Below are 19,856 nucleotides of genomic sequence, written 5' to 3' on the forward strand. Positions count from 1 at the left end.
CTAAATTTCAAGAGAAGCTGACATACAAAACATACCCAAATGTGACATCTCCTTATTTTTAAGTGTTAATAATTAGCTCTCACATTGGGCCAAACCATTTCAATGGGCAGATATCGTACACAGGATCGTTTAAACCCTCACTCTAAGCTAACAAGTCTATTTAGGTGTCTGTTTAAAGGGCGGGGGGGGGGGGGGAGTACCAAAAAGTCAAATTTGGAGCTCTGATTCTCTCTTGAAAAAACGTTTATTTTTATCTCTTCCCAATCTAAAATATTACCCTCCTTGCCCTAGAGCACAAAAGTAAAAGGAGGTGATTACAAGCCTACCAAGGAAGGAAAAAAGAATGTAACCACCACTCCCAAGGAGTAAGCTTCACACATTCTTTGCTCCTGCTGTAAACACAATGCTGCGAAAAGCTCTTAGATTTTCTCTTACCCTTTTTGCACAATAGCATTCCTCCTTGGGTATGTGACCTCTTTCCACCTTTCACAATTTGAAAAATCTGCACTCACTCTTCAGGTCCCATCCCTCACCCTCCTCCCTGTCCCAGCCAAGACAGACTGCAAATGAGCCCAATGTGCAAAACTGAGCCCTTTCTCCTTTTTGGAATTACAGGCTAAGGAATCTTGCTTACTTTTTCTCAGCATTTTCTGAATTGCTTTTTTGGTGACCGGGATCCACTCATGCCCAAGTCATTATCTGCTATCGTCACCTCCTAGCATTTTGCAACATTCATACAAAGCTAGAAAATCACTCCCTACTTTCTGGTCTTTATATACCTAAGTCAAATTCCATTAGCAACAAACAGCATCTAACTTTTAAGCGCCTGATGCTACATGGCATGACAAATATGCTCTCTATATCCTACAGATGGAGTGCTGGATCCGGGTCAGAAGAATTCCCTACCACGAAAGCATAATACTCTACGGGGCACTCAAATACAGAACAGACTGGGCCAACAGCCTTTGAAGTCACTTATGTCAGCATCAGAGGCACCTGAATATGTAGCTAGAATCTAGTGTCCGACTAAAAATACCTAGCCTCTCTCGTTCTTGGAAACCATGTTAGAAGCATAAGGATCGTGCAATGAGTCTTCTATCGTGGAAGTTCCACTTGTATGCCTTTGTTTAGTTCAAACAGAGAAGTTAACAAGATATTACAGAATGGAAACGAAGGCCAGGCATCTCTTAAGTTTATTGGAGAATTCTTAGTTGGGAGAGGAAAGATCACAGACAAATAATTCATAAAAGATAAAAAGAACAATTAATTGCAAATTATTACAAAAGTAATTTCTGAAATGTTTATTTTGAGCCACTGCAAAAACAAAATTATAGTGCATCCTGAAGTTCATATTTTGATAAATGAACATATTAAATGACTGAAAAGCCAAAAAAAGTCACCGTTATACAAGATCTTAATGTAGTAATTCTGCACAAATAAACAGCTACGATTACTCAAAGCTGCTTTTACTATATATATATTAAACAAGAATGTGAATTACTTCAAACACTGCACAAGTAACCAAAGTTAGCAAATCCAGCAATATTAAAACCTGATATTAAATAGTATTCAAACATTACAGCAAAAACAAAACAATGAACTTCTAGAACTACAATCCTACCCATGTGAAAGGAATGTACAGGGATGGAAAAAACAATAATAAATAAATAAAGTGACAAGAGTGACCAACACTGCATCTGCGTCTTCAGAGCAGGAATCCAGTAAGTGAGTAAATGTGTGCAGGGTCTTTTGCTAAAAATGGAAACAAAAATGCATTTCACTTTTCGCTTTAGTATAATTACGTAATTCCCACTGATGCTCTAACTGTCTTGTGCTGGTGACAGGTGGGCAGGGTTTTCAGTGGAAAGCATTTTCCCTACACCCTGAGTGTGGATGCATTAATATTTTTTTTTAAAACTGTGGAAAGTTTCTTTTGAGAAATATAAAATTTAAAGCAATATACTGATGGGAAAGTGATAGTTATTTGTGAAAGAATACTACTAGCTAAATAATTAACTAAGAAGACATCTGACTCTGGACTCTGATGATGAGTCAGGGTTAAGGTCTGCGACTGGGAAATGTGCACTGATGTCAAAGCCATGTGAGTAAATGATCTTTCACTTTATACATGGTACATTTAATAAGTAATTAAATTCTCCTGCCAGCAACATAAAACCCTTATTTAAGCAAAATGGAAGTATTATGAATTGAATTAATTCACGTCAAATATCTGAAAGGGTAAGTGGAACATTTTTCAAAGTATAAAGATGTTATCACGTATATTCACCAAGTGAATACTCTCAGAGGTTTTATTACTTCATTAAATTCTATCAACCATCCCAATAGATATTTTAATTTTCTTCTGTGATTTACAAATGAATCATTCATTTTGTATAAATCAGGAAGTATTTTCAAAATCAACATTAATAACATCCAAAATATAAATGTAGTTTAAACGTGGCTTGGGAAAAGACTATCAAAGAATTGCTACATTTCGGTCTAAAATAATGTTCTAAAAAAAAAAAACAACCTATCAGAAGGCCTCGTCCACTTTCTTCCCACAGATCCTTCAAGGGTTCTGAAATTGATAAACAGAATTCAACTCAATGCACATCACAACTTAACAGTTCTGAATAAGACATGGTAATTTCGTAAGAGCCAAAATGCACAGAATGGCAAGATCACAATGTTATATAATACAAATAGGTCAAGTAGATCTGTAATAAAATAAGACGGGTAGTCCTCAACAAACAGAGCTGTTCTGAAGACTGGGCAACCAAACAGACGGAACATGTCTTTGGAATAATCACAAAGTGCCTTTAAAGAATGTGAGTTTAGACTGCACTTGATTAAAAGATACTTCTCTCCCTACAAGGAGCTTTAACTCACGCTTCTTTTCACATCTGCCAATACTTAATATTTTTCTCTGTGCCCCTGCGTGAAACTGATACAGGGGTAGAGTTCCACCAGGATTCTTACCATGCATGCTAACTAACACCTAAAGACTGGTCTGTCCTTACGTCGTGGCTAAATCAGGGAACTCTGAATCCAGCAAAGCTCCAGGTAAATGCAGAGAAAACAGAGACAGGAGGAAAATCTTCAAAATGATTTCTACCATAATAGAAATAAACATAAACACTTTCAAGCACAGAAAGTTTTAACGAAACTAATATATTTTCACTTTAGCTGAAAAGAAAGTCAGAACACAATTTGGCTGTTAATCACACCCATACATATATCCAAGTTACTAAACACAACTTGATAGTTATATACTTGTAAAAATTCAATCCAAGCTTAATAAGCAGTAAATCCGTGTTATCATCAACAACCCAGGTGCCAGCATGTATAAACCCAGTCCAGTGCTGCTAAATCTCAAGTTCTGAGAAGCAAAAGACAGAAACAATTCTGGTTATATACAATTCCTGCATTTCTCCACCTTAAAAAATACTTGAAGAAACTTTAGGCAAATTTATTTTTAAGGCTCACTCCATTTCTGTATCTTAAGTTGAGAAAAACCAAAGCTTACAATGTAATCTCAAAATATTTAAGTGGCTTTTGGTATTTTTCTTAAAAAGCAAATTTTACTCTCTCATTACAAAATACATTTCTCTACCATAATTATTAATTCAAATTAATGTAAGTGCCCTTATTCCTTGCCCCTTGGTGGGTGCTATGTCTTCTACACTTTGTGCAGCTTCCAGAACAGTCAGTGCTCAGGGAAAAAGAAAATGCAATGGCAGGAAAAAAGAAAATGTAATGGAGTAAAACCAAAGCCCCCAACAAAAGGTGATTTACTCTCAATTATAAAATCCATTAATGGAAGAACCAAAAACTCACACGCACATACCCTCACGTACAATACCAAGACACAAGCGCTATTCGAGTCAACTTGCAGTTTCTAAAGACAAGGAAGTAAAAAAACACAGAGCCCAGAAAAATCATGTCAGTCAACTTTACAAAACAGTGCAGATACTATTTTATCGGGGAGAGGGAGCCTGGGCATCCCTTCTTTTTCTAGAAAAAGCTCATCCTTGCTAAGAAGAGAGTTGTTTGTTTTTCAAAAATCCAACAATGAAAATCATTATTGGGCTTCTCTAAATGCATTTCCATATTAACATTAATTTTTAAAATTTTAACATGTTTTGCACCTTTATTTTCATTTATAGGATAAATTAGGGATGCAAAATAGTTAAAAAAAAAAACCAAGAAATAAAAATTCTTACTGCACAATCTTTATAGACATTTTATTTTAAAGCACCTTTTAAATGTCAACAGTGGGTTTCTAACCAAGAAAACAGTAAAATAAAAAAGGGCACAAACCCACTAGGCAAGTCAAAAGTATTCCTCTACATACACATACACACACACACACACACACACACACACACACACACACACACTTTCATGCCAGATGGATTGGCAACATTAGCAAATAATGTCATTTAATGAAAGGCTGGGGAAACTATCATTTACGGTATTTAGAGAAACCTAGAATACTAACGTTTCTAAGAAATTAAATAGTTTGGGGGGGATTCAAAAAGCTACCAATAGCTGAGCTATGAAAATAAAAATGACTTTTAAAAATAAGAAAAAAATTCTATTGAGGGAAGAAAAACCATTAGCCTCAAAGCTATTTTGTCAGATTAGTTCTTAACAGGATAGCATTTGTCTGCAACGTCCTTGGCCGCCTGGGTGCGGTTCATAGCAGCACTAACTTGGATGCAAAAAGAATGCTGTCAGTCAGTGTCCCTGAAAACGTCATGGTCAGACCTTCCGTCAAATCAGTGTTCTTAGGATCTTAACACACTATGCACGTGTCTAGAAGAATAAATGAAGATCATATTTGACAGAGATTACAAAAGTATGAACTATATATATACAACGTGGGATGACGGAATGCGCTTTTAAAAAGCTCTATCTACTTCCCTCCCAGTTCACGGTAAGTGTTAACAGTTTACCCTATGCATCCTTATCTGTTACTTCCTCTCCCCAAACAATAAAATGGACCGGCTGCGAGTTTGTTCTATGCGTTTTCCAAGAGCCAGTCAAACAGTGACTTGCACCTCTCCTCTCCAGGCGCCTTCTCCCGCATGTCATAGTACCGCAGCACAGCCTGCAGGAGGTCCCCCACCTTCCATCCCTTTCCTTGTAGTCGTTTTGAAAGCTAGGAAGAAAGAAAAGCATGTCCAACATTAACCAAAGACAATTTTCTAACACTCAAGTTTTCATTTTTATTTTCAATATCAGATAACTGTAAGAATCCTGCTGCCTGTGGTTAAAATATTATTCCCCAGTTTTATAATGAAGTCTCTTCTCCACTAAATCACCACCCCTCTTGCTTCCTGCCTTTGACAAACACATCTCCTTCACAGAATGACACTTTGGGATTGTTGGGAGACAGAACTCCACAAACCTCACCCACCAGATAGTCTGTGTGGGAGTCTAGTCTCCATTTCTACACCAAATTCTTGACCTAACTAAATACATCTGCCACACCCTCAATCAGGAACATAAAATAATAAAGATAATGTCAATCTTAATAGAAGGATGTGGATTTTTCCTTTCACAACATGCAGTGTGGCTTTTTTCTGGAATACACACTCTGGCCTCAATGGAAACATGGCTTTCTAAGTTAAGAAATGTTAGTGTTTCGACAAAAAACAATCAAAGTAAATAAATATTGTGGTGATCATTTCACAATATATACAAATATCAAATCATTATGCTGTATACCTGAAACTAATATAATGTTATATTTCAATTACACCTCAATTTTTTTAAAAAATACAGGTTTAAATAAACTCTATTGTCACCAGAATCAGAACACGTCTTCACTCATTTTTTTTTTGTCTTTAGTCCTGTAAAAACTAATTTTGTAATATAAATATGCTTAACCTTTTTAAAAAGTATCCTTTCAGAGATATAATTCACAGAGCATACACTTCATCCACTTAAAGTGTACTAGTCAATGGTTTTTAGTATACTCCCCCCGTTGAATGCAACTCTTACCACAATCGATGTTAAAACATGTTTCATTCACTACAACCAAAAGGAAAGCTCTACTTATTAGTAAACACGCCCCATTTGTCACAAACCACTCGACTCTAGGCAATCACTAATCTACTCCAGTCTCTATAGATTTGCCCATTTTGGCCATTTCATGTAAATGTAACCATAAAACATATGCTCTCTGGCGACCAGTTTCTTTCACTTAACATGACTTCGAGGTCCCTCCATGGTGCAGCATACATGTACTTCCTTCCTCTTTACTGACAGATAATATTCCACTGCATATATTACCACATTTTATTTATCCATTCCAGGATGTTTCCACTTTGGGCCTATTATGAATAATGTTGCCGTGGACATGTGTTTTCACTCCCCTTGGGTATATAGCTAGGAGTGGAATTGCTGGGTTATAGGATAATGCTAGGTTTAACTTTTTGAGGAACTTCCAGAAAGTTTTCCTAGGTTACTTGGGGAAGAGGTCCCTTGCCCCAAGCACTAACATGCTCACGCTCAGTTCTACTGAAGGCCTTCCTTAGCCCTCAGTTTATCCATGACTAAATGACTTGAAAATGTTTGCCACTCTACAGTCAGTTCTGACACTTTTCCTACCCATTCCTTCTCCCTGACAATTCATTCCTTGAGCATCTCTTTCTGTCTTATTTTCTCCTTCTGCTCACAAACAGAAACCTAAACTAGAAAACTCCACAAAGTCCAAGTAAAAACAAATTACAAAATGCCAAAAAAAATTATTTTTACCAAATGCCTTTTTCACATACTTCTTTCTTTTTTTTTTTTTTTTTTTTTAATTTTTTTTTTTTTTTCAACGTTTATTCATTTTTGGGACAGAGAGAGACAGAGCATGAACGGGGGAGGGGCAGAGAGAGAGGGAGACACAGAATCGGAAACAGGCTCCAGGCTCCAAGCCATCAGCCCAGAGCCCGACGCGGGGCTCGAACTCACGGACCGCGAGATCGTGACCTGGCTGAAGTCGGACGCTTAACCGACTGCGCCACCCAGGCGCCCCTTCACATACTTCTTTCAATAATATCTTTGTAAATCCTAAACCAGGAATCAAGAGTAACTGGATTGTTCCTTTTTTGTTATTACAGATCAATATATACTGGTTACTCATTTGACTATTCTATACCTATAGGAAGATTAAACTAAAATTCTGGTAAGGAAAATTCTGGGCCAAAAACCTTAACACTATAAACCAAAACTCTTGACTAACAAGGTGCCTGGCAAACAGTTAAGTAAGTTCTCAATAAAGACATCCTATTAATGCATCGAATCTGACTGTTCTATTATTAGAGCCCTATTAAGTCCTCAAAGTGGTTCATGATCCCTTATGAGATGTTTAAACCTTTACTGGCTTTTGAGTATGCTAGTGTCTCCCACTAGAGAGGCTAGATTAACAGAGTAGGAGACATACTAATTACAAGGCACAATTATGAATCAATTTAAAACAAAGAATAACTCAGTTTTTGCATACGAACACATGTTTATTAACGGCACCTAACTTGGAGTACTTAGGATGTGCCAGACACTAGATTAAGCATCTTTTTACATCCTCACAAAAGCTCTGTGAGGTAAACTCCATAGTCATTTTCACAGTGCAGTTAAGGACACGGAGACTGGGGAGCCTGCCTGTGGTTATGGCACAGCGGACATCTGGACCCAACTATGAGACTCTACCACCTAAACGTTTACGCCCTCTGCTATCAAGGGGCATCTTACTAGACCAACCACGTGACACAGAGCAGCCTGTACGGAGAAACGTATCCTCACAAACACTCTGTACGGCAGGTCCTTACTTGTATAAAGTCCTTCTTCGCAGAGTCATGAAGACAAAGTTCTGCCACTTCAGCCTCCGAAGCGACGAGCCACTGAAGGATAATCCTTAGCTGGGGGTCTACTGTGCACGGCTCCATGTCGATATTTGTAATGAGCAGAATCTTTCGGTCTTGCTCCAAACCTAATATTGACATTTAAGCAATATAAAGTAAAACTCATCAATTCGATTCTCAACACCTCTGGTTTCCCAGGACAGGTACTTTCCATTTCTTAAGATTCCAGCCAATGCTGGAAAAAAATCCGTCCTTTCTTACTCCTATGTTGACATCAACTAAAACATTTATTTGAAAGGGCAAAACAATTCTACAACAAAGGAGTAACACCGATCGTCTACTGAGAGCACAGATGTAAAACTCTACTTTGAGGCACTGAATTCAGATCCTTTATAAATGCCATAATTTGTGTCCAAATACAATACACAGGTAAAGAAAGAGAAACCAAACTATAAAGCTATAATTACCACCAAAATAGAAGTGAAACACAAAAATACAATCTCAAATAAATAAACCTATTAAATGGACTTTAAGAAAGCTGCTTGAACTGAGAGAAGGAAGCAGCAAGCCCTTGTATCACACGTATTACATCATAAGTAACGTTTTAAGCTCTTCTGCTATACAAACTCTTGGAATCCTCACACCCACCCTATAAGGTGGGAACTACGTGAGAGATGTGAGGCGAAGAGAGATCCAGAGTATGACGGTGGGGAGGTGGCTGAACCAGGATGAACACAGGAAGTCTGGCTCCATGCTCTGTGTAATCACTTCATTCTTTAGGCAGAATGGGGGAAAAAATGCCATATGCAGCCACTTAATATCCCAAGCGCCAGACTGGGGAATTTTCTGGCACACTCCTTGATAAATAAAATACTGCTCTCAAGTTTCCTTTTTTAATGAAAAGTATGTTTTCAACATAAGGAAGGATGAATCGCTGTTGATGATAAAACTAATGACCTGTGGACCCATATCAAGTGTTTACCCACTCCTGCTTAACGATGGCTGAGCAAAAAGCCGAGCTGAGACAAGGGCCCTCCCACGCAAGAGATGCACGGTGGGCACGCTGGAAGACATCACGCCAGTTTGTACCAGCAATGGAAATTTGGTGGTGGATGGCCCTGATTCTTCTTGAGGGCATTCTAGACTACCACTGATCATTTTTAGGATGTGTTGGTTCCTAATTTTTTCATTTAAAAAAATGGATCCGTGTCACGCTTTAAGATAAACGTACTGCCTTTTTCCTCCTCTCCCCCCACTGACTCTCAATCAAAAACGGGTCTAGTGCACTATGATACCAGGCGTGGCCTCAGGGCCATTCAGTGAATCCTGCAGAGGTCATGGGGTCGGAAGCTAAGTCACCTCAAGACTTCTCTGTATTACTGGCTTTCTCAGCTCAGAGCTCCTGGCTCTTTGGAGAGGTTACTAAACTCCTGCGAAAAGGGAAGGAGCTGACCTACTGCAACTATAAACAACAATGAAAAGTAGGATTTCCATAATTTTGAATCTTTCTATAAATTCGTTTCAATCCATCTCCTAATTTACCAATTCCTAATTTAACAAAATTGAAAGTTGGCCACAATTTTCTACATGATGAGAAGACTGGGATCTCAAAGGTGAGTGATGGCATGGCATATATCCACATGTAATTCTTCTGATTTCTATCTACTCACAAAAGAAACCCTAAAGAGCTTGCTAGTGCCAAAAGTAAACTTTGAAAATGAATTTCATTATTTATATTCACCTGTATCTTCTTTTCTCTTGTTCATTCCTCAGTAAAGTCAGTTAAGTAATGACTAGTTCATTAGAGAAAATACCACACGCATTTACACCATGTACTGCCTTTGGAATAACTTTGCTCACAGGCATGACTTGGGAAAAAGGATACAATTTTTCTAGACAAGGTCAACACTCTTTAAGTCAACAAAAATAAAGCAAATTATTACCCAGCCTATCTGTGACTCTAAAAGTATTGTCCTACTCCTACTTCACATCTGATGACAAAAACTTACTTCTAGAAGCCCGATATGAAGAATGTCTATTTAGCAGAAGCATTGGCACTAAAAAATAATCACCTCAGTTTGGAGGATTTTATCTCAAAAACCAGTACATGACCTCCCTAAATAAGGAAGGCATAATTGGTGACAAAACTGATTGGAAACTCAGGTGTTATGAAAGTACATTTCAAGAAATTCATTTGGGAAATTTTCTCAGTTTGTCTACTTGCAAAGAAAGGATGAAAAAAATCACTAGTTCAAAAACAGTATCTCAAACAGTATGAATATTTTTAGGTGTCACTAGAGATTGTTGGTATTTTCATAATTAAAAAAAATAAAGATTTTTGGAAAATAAATCAATAGCCATCTAATCACAATGAAAATTCAGCTTCGGCACGGAAAGTTTCTATGTTCGCTCAGATATTCTAATATATTTGAATTAAGCATTATAAATGATGGTCCAGAACTCTGTGACCAATGGTGTCCAGTATTTACATATTTAGAACTATATTCATCAAAGAAAGAATTGAGTATTTTCTTCAAATATGTATATGTGTGAGTTTAGGAATAGAATTGAGAGAGGGAAGAATTTATTTTAAAATATCTTTTAATTTTTATTTATTGATTTATGAAAGATCAACATTAAAACACTAATTCTAGAAGCTACTAGTTTGGGAGGAAAAAACTAGGGCATATGCCATAATTATAATAAATGATATCTTATAATGTAAGGGTTTTGTGTTTTTAAAAAGATAATTATACAGAGAGATTATCATAAATTTCCCTCTCCAATAATTAAATAATTCTTTTAAGGCATGTCAGCCTTTACACCAATGGGCAGGCACTTCATTAGTTTAGCAATCAAACAGTACAAATTGTTTAACAAAGGACCTGACATTGGATACATTAGTACAAGAATATCCTGATTTGTAATGTAAATACCCCGATTTATAATAAAACTGGAGACTGACAAAAATGGACAGGTTAAAGACTCTTCTAGAACCTTATACAAAAAACACGCAAACACTTTGAAAAACAAATTGTCAATTACCTTCTACATCATCCTCATGATCTTCATCTTTATCATCTGGCCCATCACTTTTCAAATAAAAAGAGCAGAAGCAGTTAAAAAAAATGGCTTTAGTTAATAATAGTATTAAAACTAATTCTTAAAACGTGGTAAAGAATGAATGTTACGATGATATGTGACACTTAAAAAGGGAAGAAATGCCAATAAAAAAAGGAAGCTTTGCTTCTCACACCATTTCATGTTAAAATCTGAATTGTAAATGATGCCTAGATAGGTCATCGGTAACTAAGAGGTTTTACCTTACCGTGATACAGAACACCAAGTAATTTCATGATAAAACTTATTTTAAAATAACTTAAAGCTGAAATATTCTACTAATTTGGTTTTAGATAACACAGCATTTGAATTATCAAAGAATGCCATGAATAATTATTAATGCTTCTGCTGATCCCATGTACATATTTTTAACAGGGTAAAAAACACCTTTTTCCTACACTTTTCTTATATATGAAATAAAATTACATACAAAAACAAAATAAAACAATAAACCCAAACCCCAGAAATCCTGTAGGAAGCAAGCTCTTTTTAATGAAATAATAATTGGTAGAATGAAAAAGAACAAGCAGAGCAACACATGCATAGACGTAACACATTTTGCAATTAGATGTCAGTCATGTCTTAGCATAATTGAATTTTTTCATTAGATGTAAATTATCAAGCAAAATCACGTCCAAATATAGGAGAAAAGCAGATTGAAACATACTGGCACTGTAACCCACATTCTTTCAAGAATATGACATCATGCATTAGTGTGAAAGACTCATCAGTTTTTAAGTTTCTGGACTGGACCAACCTGTCTGTTGTTGGAAAGGATAAATTGTCCTCATACAAATCTCCTTCTAAACCAAGACTGCTCCAGCTACTGCTGTTACCATTACTGCCAGAAGAAGAAAAGAACAGAGCTGAACCAGAAAATGAATCGTAAAGAAGACCTTGGTTTTCCTTGGAACAGCTTCTGTCAGTGGTAACTGGGAGGTTCGGAAGCTGCCCCGGCGGAGTGGGGCATCCTTGGAGGGAGAGACCATCACTGCTACTGGAAAAGGTACTTGACAGCTTCGGACATTGAAAGTTTTCTTACTGGCCCTCAACAGATCAGGAAAATTATTCTAAACCTGTATTTATTTTACACATGAACATAACAGAAAGACTTTTAGGACAGCAAATGGATGCACAAAGTAAGAAGCTTCATGATTTAATTAACGTCTATGACAAATCTTGGGATATAATTTGTAAAAAGCCAATACCCTTCAGTTTGGGTAAAATTTTAAAAAGACCGTAGGTTAACATTCTCTCAGCTCTTTAGACAGCGCAAACACTGATGGGCTGGGGAGGTGGGGATGAAATGACAGGCACAAAAACATAGCCCCGAACAGACCTTTTGTACCTACTTGGAGAAAAGATGTTTTCTGATTTTAAAATACTCTTATTATGTCAATGACCTTCATTTCATACATTATGTATAATTCAGTAGGTGGCAAATATTATACACTTTCTTCAGAATATTGAATAACCAAGGCTCAATTAAGCAATGCACCTGTCTGGTGGGCCAGTCACCAGTGCCACACAGAGAACTTCTTGAACTACCTAACTAGAAGAAGAAAGCAACTAGATTCTCAAACTGCAGCAAAGCAATAAAACACAAAAAGCAACTGTGTTCAGAAACAAAATTAAATTAAAAATTTCAGATTAAAACCTAAACATGCAATTTAAAATTCTAAATCATTAAAATAATTAGTAAGCACATTAGTTCGCAGTGATAAGCGGCTTATATTTCCCCACATTATGCTAGGCAATTGTAAAGATTAATATTTATACAAACCAAAATTTTGGGTCTAAAAAGTGAATTAACACAAAATCATCCTCTGTGCATCAGTAGATGTTGACAAGGTTACCAACAAAGGGACAATTATTTAAACGTTATAAAGAGTTTCCAAGCAATTTCAACAATTTGCATATCCATCTTTACTCTGGCACTATCACACTGTCACACACTATAATGTCTTCGAAAATAAAAGCTAAAACTGAGTAGTGCCTTTTCAACCTACGTTCAAAAAAGTATAGCTCTATCATAAAACCATTAAAACAACCAGAGTTATGCCTATGTAGCCTGCTGTCAAACAAATCGAGAATGGAAAAACATGCAGATACCGAAGGGACAGACGGCTGTGAGCCAAAGAGAAAGAAAAAATTGATATCTCAAACACTGCATTTACATCTATCAATAGAACGATTTTTCTAAACAAAGAAAAATACTACAAAATTAAAATTCTTCCTCATTCCCTGACAACAATGACCCCTCCTTTTAATTAATAATAAAAACCCATCACCTAGATTTTAAGTGAACATGAAAAGAAATAACAGCTGAAGAATATAAAGACCAAAAATTCAAACTCCCTCTATTTAACCTCATTCCCTCACCTCTGCTGCCCCTCAAAATGGATCAGATTTAAAGTTAGTTATTTATAAAATGCCATTTCTAAATAGGGTGACCATAGAATTTTTCATCTAACCAGGACACTTTTGGAAATGAAAGAAGTCACCATTAATAACTATACCAGAACAGCAGGAGCAAACCAGGACTGTCCTGAGCAATGATCATCTGACATTAATCCAACACAAAACAACTTAATTTCTTCACTTAACAGTCTTCATATTTCATTCTTGAACACTGTCCTGTTTCCATAATTTTCTTTTACATCTTTTCCTATTTCCTATCTATTCCTATTTGTGTATTTTCCTTTTACATCTTTTCATATTTCCAATGTCTAGAACAGGCATACCTCCAACCAGTGGGAGTCTAGGGCTAAAATTCTTTATTGTTGTTTTCAGCCATATGAAGACGACTATCGACTTTGACATATCTCATAAAGATGATCTCAAAACTTCTGCAAGCCCGGCCCCACCTCTTACCTAATCCACTATATAACTACTAAGATTCACAGACTGCTTGAAGTACTTGAAGAAATGCATGTACCAGGTCTCTTCCTGAGCAAATAACTATACATTCCTCATAAACACTTGTGTACTTTGAAATTATTGTTTTTTTTTTAACTGTTGCCCTCTACTAAACTTCCTATTTAGAGTGAAAGCACGTAGAGTGTCCAAACTGGAGTCTTTTATCTCCTATCTGATCTCGGTACCAGAAAACAGCACATGTCATCAAAGACAAAACATGTGAAGTCATGTATTTTAAGCGTGGTCTCTGAAGCACCTGCATTAAAATCATCTGAGGTGCTTACCAAGCATGCAGATTCTTGGGACCTCCAATGACCTAATGAATCTTAATCTCTGGGAGGTGAGGCCCTGGAACCTGTATATTCAACATGCACTCTACCAACCCTGGACAGGCCCTAGTTTTTCTTTGTGCTTGAACCTTAATAACCACACAGCATAAGAGTTCTTATTAAAACTGTGCTCAGGGGCACCTGGGTGGCTCAGTCGGTTGGGCGGCCGACTTCGGCTCAGGTCATGATCTCGTGGTCCGTGAGTTCGAGCCCCGCGTCGGGCTCTGTGCTGACAGCTCAGAGCCTGGAGCCTGTTTCGGATTCTGTGTCTCCCTCTCTCTGACCCTCCCCCGTTCATGCTCTGTCTCTCTCTGTCTCAAAAATAAACGTTAAAAAAAAACAAAAAACAAAAAAAAAACTGTGCTCAATTAAAACTACAGGTGTGTTTCTGACAAAATGCTATCAAGCCAAGTTTTTCCCATCCCAAATTCAAACAGTTAATTTTCTGAGCCAAATGTATTTACCCATGTTAAACATAATCATTTTAGTCTCAGCCTGATTTGGTCTTTTTGAAACTTGGTTCTGTTAAAGAGATTTTTTTTTTAATTTTCGTTTTAAGTCATTCACACATAATGAGCACAGTAGTCCCTTCTTATCTGTGGAGGGACTGCATTCCAAGACCCCCAGTGGGTGCCTGAAACCACAGATAGTACTGAACCCCATACATACTATGGTTTTTTTCTTTATGTATATACCTACGATGAGGCTTAATTTATAAATTAGGCACACTAAGAGACTAACAAAATCTAACAATAAACTAGAATAATTACAACAATATATGGTAATAAAAGTTATGTGAATGTGGTCCCTGTCTCTCAAGACATCTTATTGTATGTACTCACTATTCTTGTGATGAGGTAAAAAGATAAATTGCCTACGTGTTGAGATGAAGTGCAGCCAATGATGCAGGCACAGTAACATAGTAACATAATGTTAGGCTACAATGACCTTCTGACAACATGTCAGAAGGAGGGCCATCTTCTTCTGGACCTTGACTGACTGCGGGTAACTGAAACCATGGAAAAGCAAAACCACAGATAAGGAAGTGGGGAAGGACTCCTTACTCTCCAACACTAATAAAATGCAAAAGAGGACAGAACCAAGGACAGAGCCATCAAATCGGACAATATCTTGCAGGGTTCTTCTACTGGCGACAGGCCCCTTAATGCCACGGGCCACTAACCCTGGTTCTCTCATTTTAACCCCAGGATTTCCAAAGCAACAACATCAACCCTCACGGAAATTCTAGAAACCCGTATTTCTCCAAGATGAGAGAAGAATTTTAGTGTTAACTTCCTATACCAGGTTAGAGTCATGGAAAAGGCCACATGATGTTTGTGATATTACCCCTACGTCCCACTACCACTTTTAAAGACTGCCTTTTGGGAACTCGATTTACACAGCATTTTAAGAAACTATGGTGGTTTACACAGCATTTTAAGAAACTATGACAGAACAGATGTTCTATAAAAATATTAATACTGGTTAATCCAAGCATCAAACAAAATGCTCTGAGATGATGTGTTCTAACAGGTGAAAAGCCATTTCTTTTCCTTCCTCCCCTCCTTCCATGGTCTTCTCGCCTCCCCCTCCTGCTCAGTCACTTCCAAGGGTTCTGTTCAACTGAAGCCTCACAGGGTCCCTTCCACAGCCTGAAACTAAGAACCCTTTCCTCTCCCTACACTCAGCTGTGGAGGGCATTTATTATTTCCAATTATCAATTAATGTGGGTCAGAATTTATGGCATTTTATAGTTTAGTCAGGAGTGCCTTTATAGAGTTAAGAATATAAGAAAAAAATGTACTGCAATTAATAAAATATTCAAAGGACTGTTATTATGAACAAAATCAACTAAGAAAAGTTATATATGAGGTTAAGTGCCTTCTGCTGTACAAAACCATATTTTTATGATGAGTTTATGTATTATTTCCAGTCAGTCACATATAAATGCTCTAGGTCATTTTGTTCCTCAAAAGAGGCTAAGTGAGAACTCCTTCTCCAGGAAGATATTACTTTAACTAATAACAAAAAAATTACAGGGTCATTTTGATACCTTTTACAGATAACTGTCCTTTACCCCAGACTAGAAAGAAAAAAAAAAAGTACCCTTTTTAAAGTAAGAAATACATTTTTTCCATCAAAAGTTCACAAAAGTCTGGGAAAATCCTCAGGGTATAAATCCAAATGTATGCAGTATTGTTCATATCAACTACTGGCACACCCAAAGAAAATTAGCTTGGCTTGTTACTGTATCTAATAAATGTGCAAAACCATTAGAACCGTACTATGGATAATAAAATACGTTTTGAAAACAATGGCAGAATTTTCAAATTCATAATTCTCAAACCCCCCGGTGTAAAGCTACTTCTGAGGTCTGAGGATCACACGTACAACTTCAGTTACCTTTCACTTAGGTGATGAAAACTGCTGCTCTCATCCTGGTGTTCATCTTCAAAACTTAAATTGGACCAGCTGCCAGTGCTGTCATCACCAATACTGAGGTTCAGCTGCTGGCTGCCCAGAGACTCAGTTGACTGAAAGTCTTCTATTTCTTTTGGACTAGAAGGAAGGAAGGGAGAGAGGGAGGGGAAAAAGAAAACCAATCCGAAAGCATCAGATTCTGAATTCTAAGGCTATCAATTTGACGATAAAGAGGACAAAAACACGACACAATATTCAGAGCCACACCAGTGGCCCATCCAACACTTTGTGTCTGCTAATGAAGAGACTTTGAAGGAGAGCATACTAATTTCAAAGTGAACTGAGCTCTATCTGTTATGGATCCACCCCAAGTGCTACATTTATCTAAACTGTCTTTAAAGCAGTTCATATTTTAACTGGGACCTCTATAGAGGAGCACAAGTTCCTAAGTTTACCACCTACTTTTAAGGCTGTACTTTTATTTGTACTGACAGGAAGCTCTTTCTGGCTTTAAGAACAAAAAAGCAGTTTGAGGAATTCAACTACTGTCAATCAAGCCTACAGTCAAACCAGCCAGATCTCTTTAAAATTTTGAGCACGGATCATAACCCTTCTCATTATTTTTTTCAATGAAGAAGAGACATTTACATTTTTATTCCATCTTCACAAGAAAGGCCATTCACTATTCAATTACTCTAACTGCCCACTCTATATTTTGTTCTCAACTTAACAGTTTAAAAATTCTATTTTTAAAGATGATGAGGAAAAATGTTAGTCTTTTGATCAAAACCTTCCGGTGGCCTCTCACTGATCAGAGTCCAGATCCTTATACTTGCTGGTATGATTCCCTCTCGTCATTCCCTCCATCTTGTTTCACCTCTTACTCTCCCCAGCTCACCAACGTCAGCCATGCAGCCTCTGTGCTATTTCCCCAACATGCACAATCCTACCCCTTTGTCTGGTACCCTCTGGTACCAATTCCCACTTGACTTCTTCTCTCTTCACCCTGGGCTCTTTGCTCAAATGTTACTCAGTGTTGCTTCCCTAACCACTGCCCACCATCCCCACCTGCTGCCACTGACCACCACCATCCATCGTCACCCCACCCCACCCCACCTCTACCCACCTCTCTTCTTTTAGTTTTCCTCCAAAGCCCTTATCACTCTGTGACATATTTCATATTTTACTTCTTTGTCTTATTCCATTGGAACATAAGCTCCAGAGAACACGTATCTTTGACCGTCTTACTTATTTCTGTATTCCCAGTGCCTGGGATAGATCCTGAACTGCCCACCCCCTTGGGGGCTATCCTCATTTTATATTTAAGATACAGCAACCAGAATTATAGTGGACAGGCACATTACAGTTTTGAGCCATAATGGAGCACTCCTTTGTTCTTTTTTTTTAACACTTCTCTGGAATGTGCCACAATCGAATGGTTTTTTGGCTGAAATGACCCACTAGATGAGGTCCAGAGAAGAGTTTTAATGACTGCTGAGTTATTCTGGCTCATAAATAACAGCTCAGAATACAGTTTAGATGTTTGCTCTTCTAAAAATGCACTACCATATAATTCCCCATTTAGTACTCACATACCACCCTTCTGTACATTATAGCTCTGTGAAATATTTATGGTTATTTTCATGAATCAAACATTTGCAAGAAAGGGGACACTAGTGAAAGAATCCAAACGATACCTTTAAAAATAATCCATCTGAATGAATCCCCCTTAAAGCTTCAAAGGCAAACCATTTTAACATCAGAAACAGAAACTGGGAAACAGCACACTATACACACTAGAGTCAACTTTTAACGATCAGCACTTATAGAACCCTAGCCCAGTTATTAAGAAGAGAAAAGGGAAAAGAAATACAAAGCAATATTCCACTGGCCTTGACAAAACGTTGGAATAGACAGCACCAGCTTATATGAACAAGTCCAAGGGCTGACTTACTCACCCAAGGGAGTAGGAAGGGAAAGTGAAAATACTGAGCTGTCAATAGCATTTGCCAGGCCCTCGAGGGATGTCTTAGAGACTCCAATCTAGAGGTGAGTCTCTTTTTCTCCCACAGGCCTGGGGAGGGGCACAGGGAGAAACATTTAAAATAGTCTGAGGCTAATTTTATTTGAGGAAGGTTGCTACAGGGGTAGAAAAGCCTAGTTTACTACAACTTATTTATCCATATATTTATTAACCACTTCTTATATGTCTATCATCATATTAAGAACTGATAGGTAATCACGAACAAAGAAAGTGCAGGTCTAGGACAAAAGTTGGCAAATTTTTACCGTAAAGGGCCAAAGAGCAAACACTTAGGCACTGTTGGCCACAGATCTCTATTCCAACTACTCAATTCTGCAACTAAAGCATAGAATCAGCCACAGACAATACATAAATGAATGAGCACAGCTGTGTCCCAACATAACTTTATTGAGAAACATAAAATTTGAATTTCATATAATTTTCACGTCACAAAATAGTATTCTTTTGATTTATCAACCACCGAGGAAATGTAAACACCAGTCTTAGCTCACAGATGATTACAAATAAAACAAAAGCAGTGGCCAGATCTGGCCCGTGGGTTATAGTGTGCCAACTCCTGCTCTAGGAGAAAGGAGGCTTCCTGGTAGGGACCGCCCAGAAACAGCTCAAGAGGACGCTATGGAACAACTGCAGTCCAAGGTCCTCACCAAACCATCTCCCTATTTTAAGATGGCTAAGAAGAGAGACAGACATTGCCACGGCTTTGACAAAAGCCACTAAAAAATCTGAGAAAATCCTGTGACTCCATTAAATCCCACCCCGACTCTAGGAACTTTCTCTTTTCAGTGGGACTAACAAAATCCTACCAACTAATAACAGTGATGATCCTGATGCTTCCCATGGAGGCAAAAAAGGTTAAAAGCGCAAATCTGAACTCAGGTGTCAGAGTCTCTGAGCACAAGACACAGCACAAGACCCTGTGAGGCTCTTAGAAATGTCCCCTTAGAGGGGCACCTGGGTGGCGCAGTCGGTTAAGCGTCCGACTTCAGCCAGGTCACGATCTCGCGCTCCGTGAGTTCGAGCCCCGCGTCGGGCTCTGGGCTGATGGCTCAGACCCTGGAGCCTGCTTCCGATTCTGTGTCTCCCTCTCTCTCTGCCCCTCCCCCGTCATGCTCTGTCTCTCTCTGTCCCAAAAATAAATAAACGTTGAAAAAAAAAAAATTAAAA

The 19,856-nt window shown here is 37.8% G+C and overlaps 1 protein-coding gene across 7 annotated transcripts in view; it reads right to left on the reverse strand.

Annotated features, from left to right (window-relative positions):
- Nucleotides 1–1,175: 1,175 nt before the first annotated feature.
- The window catches only part of AKAP11 (A-kinase anchoring protein 11), a 50,758-nt gene continuing 32,077 nt past the window's right edge, over nucleotides 1,176–19,856 (reverse strand). For 6 of the 7 annotated variants that reach the window (XM_030311562.1, XM_030311524.1, XM_030311534.2 and 3 more), the window contains exons 8-12: nucleotides 16,628–16,783; nucleotides 11,734–11,817; nucleotides 10,902–10,948; nucleotides 7,824–7,984; nucleotides 4,217–5,164 (exon numbers count right to left, since the gene is read on the reverse strand). In XM_030311562.1, the coding sequence (XP_030167422.1) occupies nucleotides 5,024–5,164; nucleotides 7,824–7,984; nucleotides 10,902–10,948; nucleotides 11,734–11,817; nucleotides 16,628–16,783 (589 nt within the window). In that variant the 3' untranslated portion in view covers nucleotides 4,217–5,023. Of the gene's footprint in view, nucleotides 5,165–7,823; nucleotides 7,985–10,901; nucleotides 10,949–11,733; nucleotides 11,818–16,627; nucleotides 16,784–19,856 lie in introns of all 7 variants that reach the window. The other variant, XM_032591375.1, reaches the window with a different exon arrangement.

This window comes from Lynx canadensis, chromosome A1, assembly GCF_007474595.2.
Source record: "Lynx canadensis isolate LIC74 chromosome A1, mLynCan4.pri.v2, whole genome shotgun sequence".
In the NCBI taxonomy this organism is placed as follows: Eukaryota; Metazoa; Chordata; class Mammalia; order Carnivora; family Felidae; genus Lynx; species Lynx canadensis.